General features: G+C 47.5%; 1 protein-coding gene across 4 annotated transcripts in view; it reads right to left on the reverse strand.

Moving 5' to 3' along the window:
* Positions 1-18614, reverse strand: part of PCYT1B (phosphate cytidylyltransferase 1B, choline) — a 121173-nt gene that overhangs the window by 26180 nt on the left and 76379 nt on the right. For all 4 annotated transcript variants that reach the window (XM_013064901.2, XM_004769152.3, XM_013064902.2 and 1 more), the window contains exons 4-7: positions 14553-14704; positions 11780-11858; positions 4113-4255; positions 1135-1323 (exon numbers count right to left, since the gene is read on the reverse strand). In XM_013064901.2, the coding sequence (XP_012920355.1) occupies positions 1135-1323; positions 4113-4255; positions 11780-11858; positions 14553-14704 (563 nt within the window). The remainder of the gene's footprint in view (positions 1-1134; positions 1324-4112; positions 4256-11779; positions 11859-14552; positions 14705-18614) is intronic.

Raw genomic sequence — 18614 nt, forward strand, 5'->3', positions numbered from 1 at the left:
AGCTCGAGCAGCCGCTTGCAAACCCTCTACACCTCTCAGACTCAGGCAATAGGACCTGATTAGCCTATAACACCCACCTCTATAATCATTTAGAGGCCACTAGACTTGAAGCAAAGCATCTCTTCCAACTTCTCAAACATTGTTCTTTTTCTATTACTAATTGAGTGTTTTACTTTTAGATAATCCTATAATGAACCAGCTCAAATGAGCAGAGGCAGCAGTGACAACCCATCAATAAAATAATTAAGCCAAAGTGGATTTTGTTAGAGACTTCTCATGTCATAATAGGAAGTCTAGGCTACTTAAAAACAAGGAAATCAAATGGAATCATTTCGTTTGGTTTTAAAAAGGCAGGCTAGCTTTAAAAGATCTCTTTCATAGACCCTCAATGCTGCTGACAATACTGGTTCTTTACTCTTTAAGTACATGCACAATAGAAATACCAGTGGAGTACAAGGTGGTTTCCAGAATTTTCTCTTTCCATAGCTTCCACTCAGAATTGTTTGTAGAATTTAGATGAGACCCTCTGTACTTTCTCTAAGATTTAGATCATGGTCTCAGTCCCCTAAGACTTGTATACTTTATCCCAACACATTTATGCCATGGAAAACAGGAAATTCAGGGCATGACAGGCATCGATGCAGGGCAAAATCATGCCTCTTCTCTCTCTCTCACATGCAATGGAAGAAGTTTCCTGACAAAGCTGACCAACACAACACATCTTTTGCCCCCTTCTCCCTTCGTGGATCCAAGAGCCCATTAGCTTATCTCACAACACAAATGCCATGACACCACTGACCCACTTGAATCTCATCCCCCAGATTTGCCTCATGTCCAGCTGAAAGACTACAGTGAGCTACAGAACCAACCTCTGTAGTAACAGACCTTCAGCAATTACCAAATGGCTTCAAGGTCTGGACAAGAAACAGAAACAGAGACCAGAACTGGCTTTGGGTGCTAGTGGGTGCCATATTGAGGGATAAAGCCAAAACTAAATAAATGACACACACTTGAAGCTACTCGAGCAGATGTGCATATTGGACTGAGATAAGGGACACCCTTGAGTAGATCCATGAAGATGAAGATAAACCAAAAATGCCCGTCACCACAGGGCCAAGTGAAGTAATTACATACCCATGCACCGTCAGGCCCAAACAGCTCTAGGAAGTTGCCAATGAATTCCCTTGACTTCTCTTCCCACTTCTGAATGAGATCATGACTCTTTTCTTCCACTCTGTTGACAAATTCCTTTGATCTTTCCTCTACATTCTTGACCTTTTCCTTCATCTTGTCTACTTGGTTCTGGAAGCGGTACTTCTTCTCCTGGTCAAAAATGAAAAGAGATTTATCCCAGAGGGCATGAGAGAGACCAGTCATTCACACTAATGGTCATTTTATTTCGACTTGTGTTTGTTCTTAACCTGAAGAGTCAGGATGTTGCTATTTCCAAGGGCTAGATTGACGGGAAGGCACATCTCGTAAGAAAAGTCATTTGTAATTAGTCTACTTGGATATGTAAAGTGAAATACAAGTGATTTTAATATTCTTTTTCTTGTAAACATCAGAGTTGAAGTCACTTATATAAGAACAAAAAATATATATTTGCTGTTTATTACAGGTAGCTATTGGGCAACTCCCACCCCCCAATTTTCCTGGGATTTAGACCAAAGTATGAGTTGTCCATAGAATGGTCACTCAGAGGCTGTCCGCATTCTCTCTTTTACTGGGACATTGGTAAAACCAGTGCTGGTTGAAATCAGCCACTGGCTAAGCCATAAAAGCCGTGTATGACACTATAATTTTCATTGTAATGATATTTTCCTTTAAGCTAGTTGAATTGTATCTGTTTTCTTGGTGATGAAGACAGCTTTCATCCTGATAGCCTCTCTGGACTGAGATTTTGTCCTTCTTGTAGCCGCTATGCAGCAATGCTCTTCCGGTGTGCCCAGAAGGCCCTGTATGCTGGGCAAGTCACACAGGCCACCTCTAAACCTGTTTCTTCCTGGTCAAGTGGGGATAATTATCATCCCTACCCCATCAAGTTCCTGTAACTATTAGGTCAGAACAGGCATGTGAAGGGCTTGGCACAAAGCCTGGCATTTAAAAGTAAAAACACAGTGTGCGTTGGCTGTTTGATTACGATGAAGTAGCATAAGTAAGCCTCTCCTCGTGTCACTTGAGGAACGTGCTAGCAAAGCATAGAAATAACAGGAGATGAATGGCCTTCCCCTCCATGAAGTCATGATCTGTTCTCTCACAAGAAGGTTTTTTCTTCACTACATGGGACTCAAGTTCCTATCTCAGAATTTTTTGAGACACCTGAAATATTGAAATATTCAGCCCTTCCAAACTTGACTGCGGCCTTGGTGGGGCATGAGCTGCATGTAACCTGCGGCGCTGGGGGGGCAGCCTGGGCTGGAGGGGCCGGCAGCCATGCAGCAGGAAGCGCTGCCACCGCCCCCTCTGCTCTGCTGGAGGGACCTCAGCCAGGTCCCCTCCGAGCACAGTGTTACTCATGTCTAAGTTGAGGGACCTGGACTAGGCGACGGCCGCTGGCAGGTTCCTGCCTCCTCTGAGGTTCATTGACGCGCCCATCTGACATTTGATTCTCTCTCTGAGCTGCAGCCAGCCTTGTCGGAGAAAGGCCGAGAGCCGTCCACGCTCACTACATGGTTCCTTGAGTTAAGTGGCTTAGCTAAAGGCCGTTAGAAGAGAACGAGCAATAACTTTTGGAAATGGTTTCACATGCTTGAATGGCTGACTGGATTCAATTTAAAAGAACAGACAGTTTAATTTATTGAAATAACCAGGGCTTTATTTTCTATAAGATACCAAATAATCACTTTGATGGGATTCTTCTCAGCCACTTGTTCTGGTGCCACTTGAACCCAACATTTTCTGTTTTGTTGCCCGACATGTGTGAAGCCACAGAACCTAGACTCCCAAGCTCCTGCCTCTTGAGGACAAAGAATAACCACTGGTGGACAGTTAACAAACCGCTCCCCACCTAGAAGGCACCAACGATCGAGGTGTATAAGCTTCCAGATAGTGAGGGCTGTGATCAGAACCATCCAGTTTGGCAGAAAAATCACTCTTAAAAAAAAATCTATTGGGGGGGGAGTGTTGAAATTCCGCATGGATGAAGGGTTTCTGTTTTAATCAACTTTGTCCCCTCTTCGGAATCCAGGCAAATACAGTTGTCCAGACATACTAACATCACCTCTAGCAACTGGACTGCCCTCTTAGCTTTGTAACAGCCTGTTTTGCTTGTTTTAAAGATTGTTTTAACAGTTGCTCTATTATTAAACTAACAGCAGCTCTGTGGGAACAATACAGCGCAAATACAAAAGGAAGCCAAGGACTTTAGGCTTTATTTAAGCAGCTGTAATTTCTCTGGAAAATAAAAAAAATGGCTGTTAAGGTTTCTAATGAGCATCTGTAAGGCCTTAATAAAATGAAAATTTAAAACTCATTTTCTCTGAGTTTAGCTTTTCATTGCCTCTGCCTTCCTTCCTTCCCTTTGAGCAGAAGACAATGCTTGCCTTTCACGAGGGCAGATCTCCCAGACCCCCTTCAGTTAAGTCTGAGAACTCTCAAAGCAGGTTGGAAGAGGAGAAGGGAGACAGCCCCTTTATAAAACGTGGAGCTCACTACTGTGGGCTTTGACTGACTTAAGTTAGTCCTTTGGAAACTGTTTTCTCCATCTGTAAAATGGGGAGAATACAGGGGCGCCTGGGTGGCTCAGTGGGTTAAGCCTCTGCCTTCAGCTCAGGTCATGATCTCAGGATCCTGGGATCGAGCCCCACATCTGGCTCTCTGCTCAGCGGGGAGCCTGCCCCCCCCCCAAACCATCCGCCTGCCTCTCTGCCTACTTGTGATGTCTGCCAAATAAATAAAATCTTTAAAAAATTTTTAAAAATGGGGAGAATACATCAGTGCACCATTATGCAGACTGAATTAGGACAATAAATATACAAGATCAAGAACACTGTGGTGCTGGAATTTAAAACAGAAACGCTGTGAGGGATACAACAAGCACTCAGCAAATGGCGGCAGTGCTGGTGTGTGTGGTGTCTGTCAGAGGACGTGGGGACGGGGGGTGGCACGCTTACATTTATGAAGCTGACATTGAGCTCCTTGGCTGTGTACCCTCTCTGTAGGTTGCGTCGGGCATAAACATCGTAGTCGCGGACGATTCTGGTGATGATGTCTGACGTTGAGATGCCTTCCGTTCTCTGAGTTGGAACAAACATTCCTGTTCAAAGAATAAAGAGAACAAGAGTGAGATGGTCTCTGTTGCCCCGTTTTCCATAAACACTCGCTTCCAGGACAGAGCAGCAGCTCCTGGGTGCATGAGTGAGGCTTTTGCATGTGGCACCAGCTGGCTGGTCCGGGCTCAGCTCCGTGCACTTCCGGCCGGCCCGGCACCCTGGCCCTGGGCCCTGGGCGCTCCTGGCATTCATTCGTGCCACGTCCTGCTTCTCTGCCCCAGGTCCCCCCTCCCTGCCTACACCAGCTGCAGCCTTCCTCCTCCTCCAGCAGGGCCCAGCTTCGAGGTGTCGTCTCTGCCAAGTCTTTCCTGATAGCACCAAGCAGAAGCCACAACCTCCAGGATACAAACCTGTCTTCCATTAACAAACACACTTTAAATGCCCATCTCCTTGTCAAAAGGGAACGTTTTCAAAGTAGAGATCATGCCTCGATGGCCAGCCCCCTGCTTGGTGCCCTTTTCTGGCACATGGAAGGTGCTCGACAAATGCAAATTCAATGAGTGACTAGAGAGCCACAAGCATGACAGGCAAGTCCCCTGTTTCCCCAAGGAAGCCTGCAACACATTCAGCTGAGGAAAAGACCCAAAGGCACTATTTTGTCATCTCTGATTTGAAGACATGTCCTTGGGTTGCTGGATGATTTTATCTCCCTCTCAACAGTCTACTCTGGATGGTGGTTTCACCACTCAGGACCCGGTCATCTAGAACACTTGGGACTGAATAAAATAAGCGCAAAGGATGCCAAGTTCTACAAGACCCTCCTTACCGTCCTCAAGGCTGAATTTGGGTGCACCGATACAGGGCTATAAAGAGGTCGCTAGTGTTATCGAAGCAAGAATGTGGTTGTTGCTTACACTTCTGTCATCAACTGAAATGACATGTTGGCAGTTGAGGTATTTATACCAGTATGATTATGGCCACTCAGAGACATCAGGGATGGGACAGCATGATGGACAGGGCCTAGGGACAAGGGCGCTGGGTTCTCTGGAGACTTGGGCTAGACTCATGCCTCAGAAGTCAAGTTTCTTAACCTCAGTGTCCAAAACTGAGAAATGAGGTGACCAGACAAGATGACCTTGGGCTCATCTGTGCCACCTCCCTCTCCCTCAGTCCCCATGTGCAGTCACTCTCCTTCACTCACCAGTCTACTCCCTAAGAGGCTCCCCAATTCACCCACTTTTCTCCCTCCTCCGTCTAAAGCCATCTAACACCATCTGGCTCAAGGATTATATCAAGAGCCTCAAAACCAGATACTGATTTTTGTTCCCTCAACCCTGTCTACACATAGCAAGAGCCACAGAACAGTCTTTCAAAATAGAAATCAGAGGGCTGCCCAACATCTTTCACTGGCTTTCTACGGTCCTCAGTATTCAGACCCAAATCTGTACCTTGGCTCTGCAGCGGCTTACTTGACCCCTTCCCTGTGCGCTCTCATGAGTCTCATCGAAGACCCACTCCCCAAGCTCACTGCCTAAGCCAAGGCCCCTGGGCTCCACCACCGTGAGCGGCCCCATTGTCCTTGGATTCTCCAGAGGTGGGCAGCAAGCTAAGCCTGCCTGAACCCCCCACCCTGGACTGGAGCGTCCTGACAGGGCGGGCCCCCTCCCCCCACTCTGCCACCAACATCCTCTCTACCTGGCCAACTCCCAGTCATACACTGGGCTTCACCTTCAGTGTCACTTCCTCAAAGAAATCTCTCAACCCCTGGGCTGGCTCTTCTGGCTTTTATTCCCTCTCGTGCTCCACAACTCTTTTTCTTCAAATATTCCAAGGTCTTTATAGAGCAGCTTCTTCAGCAAACTGCCTTCCCACTTGACAATAAGCTACATGAGGGAAGGGACTGCTCCTGTCTTATCCTCCTCGAGATTCTCAGCACCGGGCCGCAAGCAGGCGCCGGGAGAAAATATGCTGCCCGACTGACTAGAGGACTACTGATCTCTAAGGGCCTTTCCAAAGCCACTTCTGTTTCTCTTGTCCCCCGTGACCTTGTCAGCCTTCTGGCCCCTGCTAGGGCGGCCCACGGAATTTGCGGCCGGTGTCAGCTGCCCATGCGTGGTAGCCGCAGCCGGCAGCTACTCCTGCAATGGGAGACAAAGCACCCGCTTTCTAATACTCTGGGGCTCAGAGCACGAATTTGGGGTTTACAGCTAGGTCAAAAACTTCGCCTCCCACTTTTGAGAATACAGACTCAAACACAGAAAACCAAAGGGAAGGCAGAGGGTGTGACCATCCCAACATCTGTAGCTGAACAGCCCCCAACCGACTCAGCTGTGCAGGGGGCCCTGGGGGCTGGGGGTCCCAAGCTGGGGGACTGAGACAACATCCTCACCTTGGTGGGAGCAGCAGGGACCTTTCCAGTGAGCACCGCATCCCATCTTTCAGCAGGCTGATCCTTTTCCCACCCCTTGCCACCTGGTGAACCATTTGGAAGATCCTCCGGCCCCTAGCAGATTTCAGCAAGTCACTTAGGCCCCAATGACATGAGCTCCCCCATTCTGTGAGCCACAGAGTAAGGGCTCCCTGGCTGAGTAACAGGAAGTTGGGGGCGGGGACAGGCTTGCTTTGGTGGGGAGGGAGGTCTGTGAAAGAAGCCAAGCCCTCTGCTGACATAATGAAGCACCCGGCTTCCTCCAAATCCTAATTAGTGCTCTGCTAAAAATATTCGGTAATGAGCATGATCAGAGAACCTTTTTTATCATGCTTTTCCGAATTGCAGAGTTTGGCTATGGAGCTATTTTAAGCAGCAGCCAAGCACACGATAATGAAGGAACCTTTCGAAGGTAGTAGGGCCACAGCAGCAGGGGGACGAGGCCCGCAGACCCGACAGTCCGCCTCATCTGCGCACCATCCTTCCATCCAGCTTTGCCGGAGGGTTTTGACGTTTAGCTCTGACAAGCAAAGCGGAGAGCTGCAGAGTTTAATCCGCACCCTCGATAGCTCTGGCTTCTTTTAAAGTGACTGGTGACTTTCAGAGTAGATCTGAATTAGAGTGCAAGAGCCCGGTGTGGACGCCGAGGCCATTTCTGAGCATCTTCCTTTCACGATGAATGCTGTGGCCTTCTCTGCCGCAGCTCCCCCCCCCCCCCGCCCCCGGCAAGCCAGCAGCAGAGCAGACCAAGGGGCCTGTGGGAGGAAGGGTCGCAGGTGGTCTCTGCCTGTGCGCCGGGGGGAAGGTAGGACACCACCTGACTGTTCAATCTGAAGACAGGAAGCAGGCTGAATAGAGGATGGGCGCCTTTCCCATCCCCCGGGATTACCTGCCCCCAACAAAAAGAAGGTGGTAGTAGTGACACCGGTGCACGTCCATGGCTGGGGCCCAAGAGGCCCTGAGGCTTCTGTCAGGACTGCTGACTCTCCGAAGGCCTCCCTGCTAGGACACACACCCTCACAGGCAGCCCCGCGCTTGCCGAAGCCCACGCACCACGCCGAGGAGCGACGAGCAGGCGCTGCGGCGTCCACCACGGCTGAGCTCCCTGTGGACCACCAGCACCCACTGCCAGCCAGACAAGGGCACCGTCTGGGACCCCCAGGCCACCTGGGGCTTCGGATGACCACAGTCCCAGGCAATAGCTGAGTACACCCATGGGAGAGACCCCAAGCAAGAACCACCCCACCAAGCCTTACAAAAGCACAAGCAAAAGGAAGTGGCTCTTTTGCGCCACCGACTGTGGGAGTAATTTGTTATGCAACAATAGGGTGCCGGATCGCTTTTGAGTGAGGAGAATGTTAGACCTGTTCCCATATCCTAAAATCGGGAAAGCAACTTTTTCTTAGCTCACTAGAGACTACTCACCTAGCAATAAAACCACCACCAAGTGCATGTTTTTGCTCTACAAGGCAGCTGAGAAACTGTCCCCCCAGGAAACATGGATTCCATTCACCCCAGGTGAACTGTACCTGGTCTAGATTCTTGCTACTCTGAGTGAAGTCTATGGACTTGCAGGACCTACCAACCCAGCAGCTCCTTAGAAATGGGGATCTGAGTCCCACCAGACCTAACGAACCCAAATCTGCATTTAAAGAGATCCTGCAGTAGATCTCCCAAGGCGAGGGAAACAAAAGCAAAAATAAACTATTGGGACTAAATCAAAATAAAAAGCTTCTGCACAATGAAGGAAACAACCAACAAAACAAAAAGACAGACAACCTACCAAATGGGAGGAGATAGGTGCACATGACATAGCCCGTAAGGAGTTAGTATCCAAAATACATAAAGAACTTACACAACTCAACACCAAAAAATCCAATTACAAATGGGCAGAAGACATGAAGACGACATACAGATGACCAACAGACACATGAAAAGATGTTTAACATCACTTGTTGTCGGGGAAATGCAAACCCAAACTACACTGAGGTATCAGCTCACCCCTGTCAGAATAGCTACAATCGAAGACAGAAGAAACAGCACGTGTTGGTGAGGATGTGGTGAAAAAGGAGCCCTCCTTTACTGTTAGTAGGAATGCACACTGGTAGAGCCACGGTAGAAAAGATTATGGAGGTTCCACAAAAACTTAGAAATATAGAATTACCATAGGGTCTGGTAATAGTACTACTGGGTGTTTACCCAAAGAATGCAAAAGCTGTAATTCAGAAAGATACACGCACCCCTATGTTTACTGCAACATGATTTACAACAGCCAAGACAGAGAAGCAGCCCAAGGGTCTGCTGACAGATGAATGGATAAAGATGGGGCACATGTGTACCCTGGAATATGACTCAGCTCTACAAACGAATGAGCTCTTGCCATGGGCAACACCATGGATGGACCTAGAGGATGTTATGCCGGGGAAATAAGTCAGAGAGAGACAAATGCCATAGGATCTCATTCATATGTGGAATTTAAGAAACCAAACACATGAACAAAGAAAACAAGACAAACCAAGAAGTAGACTTAACTGTAGAGAACAGTCAGTTACCGGAGGGGAGGTGGGGGGGATGAGGGAAATAGGCGAAGGGGATTAACAGGGCACTTACGATGATGAGCCCTGAGTAATGGACAGAACTGCTGCCTACTATACTGTACACCTGCAACTAGTAGAACACTGCATGTTAAGTGTACAGCGGGGAGGGGAGGGAAAGAGAAGAAAAGCAAGATTCTGTAGGGATCTATAGTGACATTCACATTCGACAAGCACTGGTCTATACCAGGTCCTTCATGGCGATTTTAAGGAAGGACCAGCCGGCTCACAGCCCAGATCTTAAACTCAGACAGGTAACCATCGCTCCATACCATAAGCCATCTCCACGTAACTGATTCCTCAGCCAGTTTCTCCCCTCCTTCTCCCCTCCTACTCCTGCCATGTTCCTCAGCAGCCCGCCAGGTCTAAAGGCTACGGTGGTTTGGAGCAATTTAGAGCAGGTGGTCAGCCCCTCCATTTAATAAAGGGGTGAAGGACTCAGGGGCCATGATACCAATGCAAAGCAAACAGATTAGATGCAAAGGTTGATATAATTACCCCTAGACTGCCCCGTCATCTAAGTAATTTGAAAAACTGTAAGACAGTGTGCGCGTCCAAATTATCTGGGTAAACAGCTCTACTCCCTGCAGAGTGGGCAGAGTCCCTGCAGACAGAAGGCCTCCATCCTAAGCCGAGTCCCCATCAGATTGCATCAAAAGCGCCCTCTTGCTTAGCCAGCACTGAATGAGCACCACACACGTACCAGGGGCTCTGCTGGGGATGGGAAGATGGAGGAGACATGGCAGAGACCGCACCATTTCATTCTAGCTAGACACACACACGCGCACACACACACGCACGCACACGCGGCATGCACGCCGGCCCACGCATTATCAGGATGCCGTCAGAAGGGAGCGGAGAGAAAGATGCATTTGCAAAGAGTATCTCAGCAGGGATGGGGGGGTAGTGCTGTGGAATTACGCCCCCAGGAGAGAGGCATGTCAAGGGCTGGCTCCTCAGCTGGGCACAGAACGGGCGTGGAAGCCCAGAGGAAGGGCATGCCGGGCCCACAGAAGAGCCGGAGCCAAGGCGCTAAGTGGGGGTGCTTCCGGGCACTAGGATGGACTCCACTGGCCTGGAGTTCAGGACCTGAGCAAAGCGGTGCAGAGCCCAGGCTAGCAAGATGGAGAGGTTGGGCAGGGCCAAGGGACAAAGACCCAATCACAAAACCTGGGAGTGGTGAGAGAGACTAAAGGGAAAGAGAAGGTCCCAGAAGTAGAGGACAAGAGAGCACCTTGGAGAGGAGAGTGGTCAGTAGGGTGGTTACAGCCAGAGGAGGACAGCAAAGAAGCCACTAGACTGGGTGGGCTGAAGGTCATCAGGGAACTGAGGGAGGATGGGACAGAAGTCAGGGCACAGGTAGCTGAGCAGTGACCGGGGCGGGGGGGTCCACCTGCGAGGTGCCGGCGAGCGATGGCGCAACAAGGATGGGGCTGGAGAAGGGAGAGGGAGGGCAGAAGAGGGACTCTGTTATTTTGTTTTTGTAGACTCTCAAACAGTAGTAAACGGAGAAGCAGCTGCCGGAGAGTGAGAACCCTGCACACCAAAGAGGGGAGGCCTAAAGCAGACAGCCTTCAAGGAAGGGAGGAGTGAATTCAGGTAGAGAAGTCAGCCTGGGACAGACAACCTACCCCTTTCCCGCAGGATGCAGGAGGGGAGGCGAGGCTGCAAGCGCTTACAGGTACATCAGGTCAGGAAAGTGAATGTTATCAAGGAACATCAAGAATCCCGCTGAGGCTGGAAGCCACGGATCTGTTACGATGCCCAACAGTGATTTCCCTCAAGTCCTCAGCGGCGAAGGAATAGGGACAGAGAACTTGGCAAAGCAATGAACCCCAGGGAGTCTCCAATGGAAGGAAACCTGCCTCTCTCCAGCCCCCCAATAACTCCCTGGGATAGACTAGTCTCTGACCTTCAAAGAAATGTTTGGTGACAGCTGGAACAGTTTCCAAAGCTCAGGCACCACGCCTGCCCTCCATGACAGCACTTACCAGTTTGGTGAAGGAAGTATTTTACCTGATTTCCCAAACATTTACCCATTCTTTTTTTGCTTCTGCGTGTGGCACCTGAGGACATTATTATCATGTGACAGAATGACAGGTAAGAGGACTGTCTCCTTGGAGACAAGGAGTCCAGATTGCTAATGACCCAGTTATCTGTCTTCTGGAAGGAACTTTCTTGGAAATAGAAAATGATTTCATTCTGAATTCTAAATATGAATGAGGGAAATGATTGCCCTTTAAATAATAAGGTCCTATGATTTTTGTCTGATGAGCCCTAAAATTGAGCCACACACTAGAAGTTGGTATACTCGTGGTTCAGCAAAGAGTACTTTGGTGCTCGAGTTAATTCTTCTATAAATACCTAAAATGATGTCTGTCCTTTGACTGGGTCTTCGCGCATGTCAACAGAAGCTTATAAAGGCTACTTGGCAGACGTCTGAAATTCCAGTGCCTTCCATGTATATGCTACAAGACTAGGGCAGGGGTGTCTTATTATACCTGACAGTTATAATGCGGTGGACAGGTGAGCACAAGGGAACTCACCTGCTTCCTTTATATGCTTGTAAACATCATCAGAACCAGCAGAAGAGTAGGGTATATCATCATGGGCCACAAAGTCAATCTGTTGGAGAGAGAGAAGTGACGTCATCACTGGGATGGATGTGCAAATGCCTTTTATTTTTTCAACTTTTTTTTAAAAAGATTTTATTTATTTGTCACAGAAAGAGAGAGAGAGAGAGCAGGTAGCGGAAGAAGCAGGCTCCCCAATGAGCTAGAAGCCCGCTGTGGGACTTGATCTTAGGACCCTGGGATTATGACCTGGACAGAAGGCAGACACTTAACTGACTAAGCCACCCAGGCCTCCCAGCGTGCAAATGCCTTTTGAAATAAAGCAGTCATAATAAAGCAGTTGAAACAAGCAGTTTACAATGTGCCTTTGATTCCTTGACTGAAAGGTACTGCCTGCCAACTGTCTCCATTTCCAGGAGATTAAGGGAACTAGATTGGTTGGTCTCCTTCTCTGGGCCCTCTCTTTCCTCTGACAGGAGGCTTTCTAGGGCTTCTGCCCTTCTGTCTTTAAACTTCCTCCTCAGAGAATTTATTCATGCTTCAGATTTTAATCACCCTTGCTATGACAAGGAACCCAAACCTCTGTTTCTTGTCCCACTGATGGCAACAGGCCCTCCCACTTAATCCATGTTTTATATGGTAAAAACGAATTTACACCTTTTTGATCTGAGCTCCCTAACCACCTTGTTAGGCGGGTGGGACCTATTCCACTGTTTCCATTGGGACAGAAGGCTGCCGAAACTAGAAAACCTGTCATCTTTGCCCCAAATCACCCTTTTCTATTTTGCCACCCTTTGGAGTCACTTTAAAATCAACCTATTTGAAATTGAACTCAGCCTGAAAACAGGGGTCCCCTCCTCGCGGCACCTCCAGTTTCCCAATGTACCCAGGCCCCAAACACCTTGGAACTGGGCTTCTTTCCCTACTTCCTTCAGTCTCCAGGCACAAAAGCCCCCAGGGCCCCTGTGGTGTATGCACGCGCGCGTGTGTGTGTACGTGCATGCACATGCGTACGAGTGAACGTCCCCGCACGCACACGCACCCAGTAGGTCCTCTCCGCGACTGATACACGAAATCCAGGGCCCTGTCACCTGGACTACTGCTTCCAGCCTGTGCCTGCCCTTCCTCACTGCTGTCTCCTTTCCAAGCCACCTGTCACGTGGGAGGCAGGTCCTTAACCGGGTTTCTTCGTGTCCTCCTCCTTCCTCCTAATCTCCCCTAGCTCCCTGTTTCCTACTCCATCAAATCAAAACTTGCTGCCTGGCTTTTGAAGCCCTTTGTAACGAGGCTTGGCTCCACCTCGAGAGGTAGTTTACAGCAGCAGTACCATCCACCTGCCCCACCGCTTACCAGCTAGAGAAATCATACATTGGCCGTAAGGATTAAATCAGCATTTCTGAACCTTGACACCTGTGACATTTTAAGGTGGATCATTCTTGGGGGGGGGGGTGCCCTGGCTTTTATCCGTTAGATGCCAGTAGCACCCCTAGCTGCACCCAGTTGCTGCAACAATCAAAAATGTTCCAGACACTGCCAAATGTCCCTTGAGGACAAACTCAAGCCCAGTTGAGAATCACTAGATTGAACGATGTCCTGATGGAAAGGTGCTAAAAGCGATAACCAGTACATAGTAAGCACTCAGTCACTGTTATTATTCAATCCATTCTCGGGACTCAAACTTAATTCCTCTTCCTCTCTGATATATAACAATGACGATGACAAAGTCTCACGGTAGCCATGAGACTTAATGTGATTCACGTAGGAGCAAAGCCCTCAGCACAGTGCCTGGCACGCAGTGAATCAGAGACAGTGGCTGTCACTACCCTCATCTGTACGCCCATCGTGCCTGGCACAAGCCAAACATACAATAGATGCTCAGTAAAAATGTGTTAGTGATTGCTGGAAGCAAATCATATTGTAGTTTCTCCTTTTGCTTTTTATTCTTGCTGAGAAATTATCTCCTCTGCTATTACCCATGCACATTTATCAGTGTTCTCTCTCCTCTTCTGCATCGGGAATTTAAAAATAGAAAAGAAAACTCTTAGAACAGCTTCATCTTGTGGGCTTTTTTTTTTTTTTTTTTTTTTTTTTTTGGTACGGCTTATAAAAGGAAAGAATAGCTCCTAATGTGGGGCTGGTAGGGAGACACAAAGCACATAATTTCATGCAGATCAAAAGAATTTCTCGTGTTTTCAACTAATAAAAATCTTTTATCAGTAGGAGTCTCAGGGTCACAAAATCATAGATATAAAGTTCTTTCCTTAAAAGCTGACCTGTGTCCTTCTGGATATAATGCGTGTTCCTTTTTTCCTTGCAAAAGATGCCTGCGAATATACAAGCATCAGTAATGATGACAGTGTGGTAATGACAATGACGTTTCGGAGCTCTGGCTATGGGCCAGCTAGTGTTCAGTGTTTTACTTACATGATCTCATTAGGTTTTCAAAACGAGCCCATGGGAGAAGTACTGCCATCACCCGACTTTACAGTTTAAGTAAGTAAGTTCAAGATCTTGCTCAAGGTCCCACAGTTAGGAAGGGAGAGAAGCCGCACTTGGACGTGGATGGTCTAGCTCTAGCACCCACAGTGAGGAAGCGAGAGGATATCAGTCCCCAGGCCTGGGCAGAAGACAGGTGCCGTATCAAGTGATACCTCTTTTAGGGAGTAGAAGCTTCTGGGCTTTTCGCATGTAGGCTGCAGAACCAGACTCTAGTTCTGCTACTTAGAGAACATGGAAGAGTAAGTACCTTGTGTTTTTCCAGAAACTCTGGGGTGAGTGTCCACGGAGCATCTCTAATGACTTCATCCACATAGCGACAGTGTCTGAGAGCTTCGTATCTCTCTGCTTCGTTCATCACAGTGAAGCCTTTGAATTTGTGGGTGAGGTCATCACTGCAAACTGAAAAGAGACACGCATGAAAGGCTGCTACCTGGCCCAGGCCCTGCTTGCTGCCATCCTGGGCCTTCAGGGCTTATTCAGCAAAACAAAAGGAGCTCAGCCTTACTTGGTACACACATAATCAGACTTGTTTTTCTACAGGAACCAAGGATCAGGAAAACAAAGCAAGCTGAAATCCATCAGCAATTAAGAATTCCATTTTAATGTTAATTTCAATTTCATTCTCTGTTGCAACTTTTATTAAAATTATTCTTCACACTACCTAATGTGACTTCTGTATCTTTTATTTTCCTATTCCACCATTTGATAAAAAATACTATTTGGGAAAAAAAAAATGGCCAAATAACCAGAGAGAGAGGAAAGAGACAGAAAAAGAAAGGAAGCAGGAAGCCTGAGTTTCAGAAGGTTTGAACAATCAGTTCCAATTCCCTTGATAGATCATTGTACTTAGTAACCCAAGTGTGATTGCTTTGCAGGCATGTGTGCCTGGGCACACACACTTCTGTTCCCCGGACTGAGGTCTAGTCACTACACATCAGACCACACAATCAAGAGGAGGAAGTCATAAAACAGAAGATCTAGTCTAGCAGAATTCGTCCTTGTAACGTTTCTTTCCTTTCTAGATCACAGGTTCCTGAATCTCCCAGTGAGGGGTTAATATCATCCATTCTTAACCTTAGAAAGGATTTTTTGAGGGTTTACTTTGAAATAAACAGAACAGGAAATATTCATTATTCTGTTCTGAATATATTTGTTCTTGGGAAAGGCAGCTTTCCTATGTGTCAGTGAGAAATGTCACTGTGGTTCCAGTCCCGGTTAACCAATAACCTGGAGAAGGTCCCGCTGCAGCCAGACCACCCTGACTGCTCTGTAAGACGTTTTATGTACACATGACGAATTTACAAAATTTAAGCATTCAATATATGTTTTAAAAGCAAAAATATAATTATTTTCTTGGAACCAAAGGATGACCCACATCCAGAACCCAGTCTAGTCACGGAGTAAGTACAGCCGACGGCCTCAGCCAGCATCGGTGGCAAACCTCCCAGGGCAGCCCTCACTCGATCCACCTCCAAACCATCAGCAGACCCAGACCCGCTGCACCCCTTTCAGAGTGCACCTGCCAGCCACGTGGGTCTCCCCACTCCCCTGTTCACCAGCCTGCCCAACTTCTCCCCGCCTGGATTACTGCCCTTGTCTCCTAACTTGGCTCTTGTTCCAGCCCTGCCCACCCCCAGCAGTATCCTCCTGTTGGCCAGAATGATCCCCCTTAAAACCTGTCTGACAGTCGTTCTGAGGCTCAGAATCTTTCCCGTCTCCCTCGGAGGTAAAGGGAAACAATTCCAGTGGCCCACAGCGCCCCCCCCCCCACCCGAGACCCATGCCTCAGCCCGTCCCTTGCGTCTCCGATGGCATCTCCTTCTTTCATTCCAGCCCCTGGCCTCCGTGCTGTTTTCTGAAGCCAGCAGGAAGGCTCCTGCTCAGGTCAGGACTTGGCACTTTCTGTTCCCCAAACCTGGAACAGCCTTGTTCTGAATAGCCACAGAGCCCACTTCTTCCCTTCCCTCGACGGTTCCCAGCCATCCTATCAAAACTGCCATTTGGCCCTCCGCAGCTGCCGGCTGCCGTCCCTTTCCGGTTTTACCTCTTGCCATGGCACTCCTCACCATGCAACTGTCTTCGTGAATTCTACTGTTGATGTCCTTCTACTAAGATACATGCTCCCTGAAGACAGGGACTTTTGTTTCCTTTTCTGATGGCCTGTAGTAGGCTCTTAACAAGCATTTATTGAATGAATGAATGAACAGTGCCTGAAGTATACAGATGCTCCGTTAACGTTTACTATGATTTAAAATAATATTTATCTGTAGGCACATTTCAACTATATATATATTTACTTAAGAGACTAGTATGTCTCTAGATACCCATGTGTATGCCTATACATCTCCTATATATTCCTCCTGAGATATTGTATAGACCTAGAGAGGATAGAACACAATAAAGAAAACATTGTACCTGTTTATGTTACCCAAACACCATGAACCACGTGGCTGGCTCAGAAAGTTCAATGATGCCTGGGTCTCACTGCCAAGATTTTGATTCAGTGGGTGCTACAGTCTGAATGTGTCCCCCCGAATTCAATTGTTAAAATCTTAACCCCCAAGGGTAATGGCATTTTAGAGGTAAGCCTTTGGGAGGTGCTTAGGTCCTGAGGTTGGATCCCTTATGAATGGGGTTAGTGTCTTATAAAAGAGCTCCCGAGCGCCTCTCACCCTGTGAGAAAACAGCAAGAAGGGAACAACTCTGGATCAAGAAGAGGGCCCTCACCAGGAAGACATTTATGGATCAAGATATTTAGGGATCAAGACATACAATTTAAATTTTTATTTATTTACTTATGGCTAAAGATATACAATTTAAAAATTGACCCAAGACCTTTTCAATGTTCTGTTAGGACTTTATTAAACACTACCTCAAGATTCATACTCAGCAGAAATGGATTTCAGATCCATCCATTTTCTGTTTTAAATGACACAGAACTAGGCCGACCATATCCTCTCCCCTTTTGAACCTGCACCTGAGCAATCTGGTCTAACTTCTAGATGACCGAAATCATGGCCTCCTGGCAGAGCACAAGGACAACAAACATCCTGTTTATGCCAATCCGGGGTCCTATTTTCATATCCCAGGAGTGACCTCAAGAAGCAGCTGAACATGCTGACCAGTTATTGTCTAAACATTAATTACGCCCAAAGCAGCACTGTTGTTCTTTGGTCTTGGCAAATGCACTCTGAACAACCAGATGGAGAGCTCTGAGCAATGGTGTCCCATGGACGAATCTGAGGAGTTCCCCGGGAGCTCGTACTGTAGCTAACCTATCCCGAGAGCTCACTGGGCTCAAAATGAAATATTACCAGTACTCTGCAGGAGAGAAAATGTAAGCTAAGGGATGAACGTTGGAGCCAACCAGACTTGGGTTCTAATCCCTGCTCTGCTACTTAAAACTGGGAAAGTCACTCTGTCTCTTAAGACTCGGTCATCGGTCTTCAAAACATGGCAAAATTTTGATAATTAAATGTTATCATCTGAGGAAAGAGTAATGCTTAATAACATTTGCCATTTATTAATAGTAGTATAAAACCAGCACTGGGGGTATTCACTTGTGTTCTGAGCTCTGTCTTCTCCCTGCTCCCACTCCAAGCAGGTGCCCAGTCCCTTGGTACAACTCCCCCACAGAAGCTGTGAAATTCAAGTTGCTGTTACACAGCCTGCCTCCCTGGCTGCTGTTTTCTCCAAGCCAGAGCCCATTAGAGGAATTCTGTAAGGGAAGAAACAAAGCAAGAGAAGAGTTCTCCCAGTGAGGAGGAGGCCAAAGGTCTGAGGAGAAGGGCCATAAGCAGAAGGGCCAGTGGCAGAGCCCCCAGAGGGACGATGACATGGTGCCCTGGGCACTGGGGTTCACTTGAGCACAGACCACAGGTGCCTCACCGTGCACAGGCTCAGCAGGGCCGGGCTCGAGACTGGAAACCCCTCCTCTTGTTTCCGTGAACATTTGGGGATCTCGTTTGATTTTGGGGAGGCGAGGACAGCCCAACAAGGACTGAGACTCTATTTCCCGACAGTCAGGCAAATGGAGTCCTAGCAGAATATTTGATTTCAATTAAAGTACAAGTAAAGGAGTAATATTTATGTCTAGTTTACAGAGTAATATTTATGTCTACTATAGTAGGAGTAGTGTTACATTTATCATTGATATTTTTTATTCCCCTCCTATGAGGTAGAAGTATTTGGTGACTCATAGTCTTAAAAAATAGTTTAGGGAAAAAATTCTGATATAAATTTTAATTTCTTGACTTCTTTTTAAACGATATTAACTTATGTTATTTTTTAACATTTTAATTCAAATTTT

Source organism: Mustela putorius, unplaced genomic scaffold, assembly GCF_011764305.1.
Source record: "Mustela putorius furo isolate JIRA1106 unplaced genomic scaffold, ASM1176430v1.1 tig00003836_pilon_pilon_pilon, whole genome shotgun sequence".
Taxonomy (NCBI): Eukaryota; Metazoa; Chordata; class Mammalia; order Carnivora; family Mustelidae; genus Mustela; species Mustela putorius.